Source organism: Micropterus dolomieu, linkage group LG01 (assembly GCF_021292245.1).
Source record: "Micropterus dolomieu isolate WLL.071019.BEF.003 ecotype Adirondacks linkage group LG01, ASM2129224v1, whole genome shotgun sequence".
NCBI classification, from domain to species: Eukaryota; Metazoa; Chordata; class Actinopteri; order Centrarchiformes; family Centrarchidae; genus Micropterus; species Micropterus dolomieu.
Window position 1 is genome coordinate 47,936,925 of NC_060150.1, and position 7,028 is coordinate 47,943,952.

At 38.9% G+C, this 7,028-nt stretch overlaps 1 protein-coding gene across 1 annotated transcript in view; it reads left to right on the forward strand.

Annotated features, from left to right (window-relative positions):
- Window positions 1-3,342, forward strand: part of LOC123984882 (ribonuclease inhibitor-like) — a 14,746-nt gene extending 11,404 nt beyond the window's left edge. The window contains exons 9-10 of the mRNA XM_046072142.1: window positions 1,636-1,684; window positions 3,298-3,342. Coding sequence (XP_045928098.1) covers window positions 1,636-1,684; window positions 3,298-3,342 — 94 coding nt within the window. The remainder of the gene's footprint in view (window positions 1-1,635; window positions 1,685-3,297) is intronic.
- Window positions 3,343-7,028: the final 3,686 nt, after the last annotated feature.

The window sequence follows — 7,028 nt, forward strand, 5'->3', positions numbered from 1 at the left end:
AAGCCGTCATTGAACAGAGGAGGGGGTCTACGCCACCACTTATCCCCCACTTACAATGCTGTCCTTTCATCACTTCCCAGGAAACTCAACAAACGTAACCTATTGGCCTCAGGTGAAGATACCAACGATGGTCGTTCAGTCTTGGCCACAGGTAGTCTTAACGACTGTAACGACTGTCGTCACAGCAACAAGGAACACTAACGAACCAGCGGTATCGATGACCCGGGATAACGACCCCACTGAGGTTAAATAGCTGAGTTTCCCTGCAAGTCAGTCAGAACTGAAGAAGTCCTTTGGATGAGGGAAGAAAAGTCTTCCAGTATCTTCAACCATATCCAGTTGCCCTCGACTTTAATCTTCGTTGGATAACTTAACATAACAGGAAACATCTCCACTGGATAATTAACTCTGAACCTCTTAAACTCCTGATCAGGACATTGGTGGTGGTGGTTGGTGAAGGGTCAAAGAGTAATAACTGGATATCTGACTGGTTTAACTGAAAGAGTGAATGCCCTCAGTCAGCTGATCATGTTGTAAACTGGAAAAGAAACGCATGAACATGGTCTTCCTGATTGAACTTCTGCTTATCTCCATTTCAATGAGGAGATGTATTTGAAAAAGATGCTTAAAGAGTATTAAGACTTTGGCCAGTTTTTGTAATTATACCTCATTATGATGTCATATTTTAAGGAGGTAGTGATGCCATGAGCTGTACGGGAATATCCCTCTAAAAAGAAAATAATGTACCTTACCCGGTAGCAGCAGATTTCCAGATAAATGCATAATATGTAATTTAGTCATAGAGAAGCATGGCTGTGAAGTCTTTATTGTATCTGATATTGTTTTATGTTTAAGGTAGTAGACTACTAGCAATGACCATGAGATATCCTTAAAGAGGTCAACAATGACCCAGCACTAACTAAATGCAATGAATTTGTAGCAATTACCAGCTAAATGATATGCTAACTTGTCAGCAATGACTAAACGCAGTTGTATTTTTATTATTATTTTGAAAGTCCGTTGCTCACTGGCACTGAATATACACAGGCCTACAGTGAAATCATGGGTCACAGGAGAGGTGGGATGTTGATCTGCCTGCAAATAACCCTCCCAAACAAGCAGCAGAGAGAGGCTTCGGCAGGTTCCCTCAGGTGAACTGTGCTTCTGTGCGCTACACAGCCATAGCCTTTTTAACTTAAATTAAAATTATACATAGGCTAGTATATACATTATATTCATAGGCATAAGTATTTTCTGGTTTCTTACTAGAAATTTTGAGCTCCCTGGCGATCTCCCTCCAGTCAGCTGCCACCACTACATAGGTAACTCCATATTTCAACTTTATGAATTAACTGTTTCTCAACCATGCAGTGCAACGTGATGACATAATGAATTAAGAGAAACAGGGTGGTCCCTTAGGTCAAAACAGCACGCCACGTCACTTACAGTAAAAAAAAACAACAATGCAATCGTACCGATTTTGTTGCTGACACCATCTCGCATCACATTCAGTTAGGACAAGAAGTAAACGTCTACATTCTAAACCTTCTTCAGCTCTTAACAGATTATTAAACACTGAATGATTTCAAGCAGGATCATTGTCTTCTAACGTTACATCATTTCTTCTTCATTCAGATTGAGTTATTCCAGTTTGTCAGAGATCAGCTGTGCGTCTCTGGCCTCAGCTCTGAAGTCCAAACCATCCCATCTGAGAGAGCTGGAGCTGACTAACAACAAGCTGCAGGATTCAGGAGTGAAGCTGCTGTGTGGGTTTCTGGAGAGTCCACACTGTAGACTGGAGACTCTGAGGTCAGTTCACTGACTCTTACTAGTGACTCTGTTACTATTGTAGATCTGATATGTTTAACTAACAATTGAACCTAATTTCTGTTCATACATAACTTCCATCCATAAAGTTGTAAATTTCCTTTTGTTCATATTTTCATGTTTGTTGTGCTAAATTTAGTCTGCAGTCACAAATGGTCACATCTGTATACAGAAGATCCTCTGAACTAATATTTGTTTTAAACTGATAAAGTTTTCTGATGAAGTAGAAATATTTTCTCTAATTTCACTGTGTTTTCACAATTGATGTCTGATCATTGAAATTGATCCTTTATCCTTTTGTTCACTGTCTTCATGGGCACCCATCATTGACGTTATGCATTCCCTAGTTCCATACCCTAACCATAGCCACTACCTGCCTAAAACCTAACCTTGAAACCAATCTTTCTTTATTCAGATTGAGTGGCTGCAGTTTGTCAGAGATCAGCTGTGCTTCTCTGGCCTCAGCTCTGAAGTCCAACCCCTCCCATCTGAGAGAGCTGGACCTGAGCTACAACAAGCTGCAGGATTCAGGAGTGAAGCTGCTGTGTGATCTTGTGGAGAGTCCACACTGTAGACTGGAGACTCTGAGGTCAGTAGAGGGTTTGAGTCAGTCCATGCTCGTGTAGGGAGGACAACTTCTGTACGTTTTGAATTTCATTATACAACCAGCAGACATGATGGTGAGTGATTGTACAGTCAGAGGCACAGAAGTTGCCAAAGGAGAACTGTTTGTGACCTTAGTGTAAAGAAATGTTCTTCTGAGACGTCTCCAAATATGTAAACCACTTCTCAATAGTAAAAGTGTCTATTTGACACTTTCCAGACATTGTACTTGAACTCTCCAATTACACTGAACAAAATTATAAATGCAACACTTTTGTGGTACGGGGGTCAGGAAACCAGTCAGTATCTGGTATGACCACCATTTGCCTCACACAGTAAAACACATCTCCTTCGCACTGAGTTGATCAGGTTGTTGACTGTGGCCTGTTGAATGTTGGTCCACTCCTCTTTAATGGCTGTACAAAGTTTCTGGAAATTGTCAGGACATATGCCGATCCAGATCAACCCAACATGCTCAATGGGTGACATGTCCGGTCAGTATGATGGCCATGCAGGAACTGGGATGTTTTCAGCTTCCAGGTCTGCGTTTGTGAGGCCGGTTGGATGTACTGCCAAATTCTCTGAAACGCCTTTGGAGGCGGCTTATGGTAGAGAAATGAACATTCAATTCACTGACAACAGCTCTGGTGGACATTCCTGCAGTCAGCATGCCAATTGCACGCTCCCTCAAAACGGCATCTGTGGCATTGTGCTGTTTGATGGAACTGGACATTTTCGAGTGGCCTTTTATTGTGGGTAGCCTAAGGCACGCCTGTGCAATCCCCATGCTGTCTGATCAGCATCTTGATATGCCACATATCACATAATTTTGTTCATTGTATATGTGTAACATTATCCCTCATGTAGACTGTCTTGTCTTATGGATCTGTGAAGGTGTCAAGATTTGGGTAAACCATAAAAAGACTCAATGTAAGGCAATACTGTGGGCTGTAATCAAGTTCAATGAGTATACAATAACGACCCTTTAAAATGCTTGGGAATTATTTTATTTGACTTACTGTAGATTGGGCTCTATAGGTTTTCCTCTTTTGCTCTGTTTCATGCAGTTATAGTATATGTTCACTGTGACTTTGATAAGATTAGAAATTAATGAGTTTGCCATTTCCTGTGTTAAAGTTAGATAAATCTTATTAAATCTTATTATTATTGTTTAAATCAATCATAGCCTATATTTTAGATCAGCGTTACCTTAGCATTACATTAAGTTGTCAAAATATATAGCGTTGTTTGATTTATATGCATAACACCATGTAATCATACCAATTTTGATAACAAGGGACGGGGAGAAGTTGATAATTATAAATGTTTTTCCATGTGGTAAAAATTTGAATTTTTATTAGTAATATTCTGGTAAATTGTTTATATTTCTTTCTATGATCTTTATTAACGAGTGTTGTGATTGATTATTGATAAAGTGCAATTCCAACTCTGAAGGTGTCGACTGGTCCCTAAATTAGTGCTACAGGTTTTGGTGATTGAGGTAGATCTTTGAATTAAAAGGGAATTCTCTTTAGTAGAGTTATGTCGGGAACAGGTGTCATGTTCGGGTTCAATGTCAGATCATGAAGTCGAATGAACTTGATTACTATCTCTCTCTATCAGTAACCAAGACATCTTTGCTGATAGGAATGGCTGTTACCTAGGAGCGATATGGGATATGTTTTCATTCTTAGATGTTTACAGGCTGACTGTTTCCACTTACAATGCAATACATGTGACCTCCAGATCAACATGTGGCTTATACATTTGAGCCTAACATCCAGGGTGGCTGTACTAGTAAAGAATTACCTTGCATGGGATACATCTAGAGTCTGAGGGACAACAAAGGGATAAAAACTTTGGACCAAGAAGGAATCTTCAGATTTGGTTTGGTGCTACACTGTGCTTTCCCTCTGTAATGCTATTACTAGTCCCCTTGGTTGAGTTTAATTTGAAAATGCTGTGTAAGAAATCTTGAGCTTCCTGAGATCTTCTTTTCCAAATAAGAGTTGGCTTGCTCACCAGAATTTCAATCACATCAGTAAAAAGAAGAGAAAAAAACAAATACAGTCTCAGCCTCTCTTTGCCCTCCTCTCTGTCTGACCCCCCAACTCCGAATTTGTACAATGTAAGAAGAACAAGTTATTCATTTATAAATATAACATATTGTTTATCATGTAACCACACTGCCATCTAGTGACCATAGATAATGTGATCTTTTTAACAATTGCAGGTGTGATTTTGTGTAAGAATGTAACTTATTAAATCGTGTGATAAAAGCTAAAAATAAAAGCTCTATAAAACTAAGGGTTATTTAACATTCTGTCTCTCTAATGGAAGTATTGAAATGTGTGTTTCTGACAGTTAAGCAGTTAAATATTAATGCTGTTTAAACCATGTGTTATTCAGAATGCTTTTATGTAAACATTATTACAAACAATTTGACGTGAGAATCACTAGTGATTGACCATAATGATTAGGAAGTATTTTTATGTTGCACATAACATATCAAATTAGATTGTTCCACAAAAGTAGGGGAAGTAGTGGGTTACAGTTTACTGTACTGGGCAATTTTAATCGTTATTGTTTTGCATATGACAGCTTGTTGCTGAACTTTGAGGGAATCTCTGTACATTTCTTATTCTTGTTCTCCGACTCCTTTCTCTCAAGAGGTAGCAACGGTGCCCAGCCTGGGGCACGTTCAATCTGAACCTTTGAGGTATGTTTGGTGGGTGTGTGTTAGAGGCAGGGCTAAACTGGGACAAAAGAAATCAACCCAGGCATTTTTGCCCCAGGCGGCCCACCAGTACAGATGTACATCACAACATGACAAGACTCAAAACAACACAACTCAAAATGACAGACACATTAGAACCACTGCTTGAAGTAGGAAAAACAATAGGTGTCAGTAATGCCCATTTGCATGTTGACATGTGTATTGGCTAGTAAATCAGATGTGAAATAGAACAAGGGGAGTGTGTTGCAATGGCATCCTTGCTTTGGCTAAATCTACATCTGTCCACTGCAGATGCATTGTCCACAAAATGGAGGAGTAACTACTATAAATTAGTTATATTAATATTAATATTAATATATTTATAGGTTATACTTTATTTGGCTAATCTTTATAGAGTAGGCTAATTGTAACAGTTCAACAGCTTATTAGTTGAGATCCAACAATTCTGTTGTACAAATAAAACCGTCTTACACCACTGTGATTAAGGTTTGACAAGGGCTCTTAGTGCATTCATTAAGGTCTCATATAAAAGTATACTAAACTACTAGCTTACTACTATCCTTAATATTAACTCCAGTAACCGCAGTTTCATTTGTGTGGGTTGTTTTCCTTCATTAAATCCTTGCGCAAGGAAAAATAGTCTTCACTGGTGGTTAGTCTAATTTGTTAATGCTCAGTACTAACTTAACTCAATAATCATAACTATTCATGCATAACAAGTTCAACATCTTGAGTTTGCTGTAGTGGGTCAAACTTTTTTTAAATTGATGAGCTTGTGAGAAGTGCCGCTACGCAAGAAGAAGTCCATGTACAGAGTCCTTGCGTACCGGTGAGTGCCGGCCATTGCAGCCTTTGCACTTACGCTCTTACCAGGTGACATCAGCTAAGTCTGTGAGAGCTAAGAGCTTACGCTGGGTTCCAAGACAACTTGGAAGTCGAACATTTCCCAGTTGAAATGTCCTATTTCTGACCTTGTCTGAGCGTTTCAGTTTGTTTTTGGTGCAAAGAAGACAACGTTGAGAGATTGTTAACCGTCACCATCTACCTCATAACATTAGTGACATATGTTGATGTCATTTTCCATAAAAAACAGGTTTTACAGTGTGGTATTAAATATCTTATTTGACTCCCCTACACCTATTAGTAATACCCCTATTTGGTTATTTCCAATAACTGAGATAGGCTTAAATATATTGGAACTAAAAAGCGATTGGGAAGAGAGTGGGAAAGGACATCTGGCAAGTCAGTACATAAGGAGCAAATATTACAGTTACTTAGATATGTATACAGATGGATCTAAAGATGAAGAGGACAAGGTAGGAATAGGAATATATATACCAACAATGAATGTAATCATTGGAAAAAGATCACCTGATCAGGTGGTATTGTAGGACTGCAGTGGGTTGAGGAAGTAAAACCAGACAGAGTGGTATGTTGTGTTGATGCTGTAGCAGCCTTTTATAGTATTCAAAATATGAAATCTGATTGAGAGGATTTAATGCTAGAAATGCATTCAAGTTTATTTAGATTACAGAGACTTTGGATAGATGTGAGATTCTGCTGGGTTACTGCCCACGTAAGTATAAAAGGGAATGAGGGTGCAGACAAAATAGCTAAAAAATCAACCCGGACCATGGAATGCAAATCCATGGAAAATGTAGAACATGTACTATTACATTGTAGGAAATATAAGGATGAGAGGATGAGGCTAAATCAAAAGATAATTCAGGCAGGAAAGGGACCTTGAAGGTTTCTTAGGCACAGCAGGAGATGCGGTAAAGCCGTGTTCATCAGTGGAGGAGCTCTAACGTTAATGAGCGATTAAACTATAGTGTTTGACGTATTCTAAATATATCTGCGA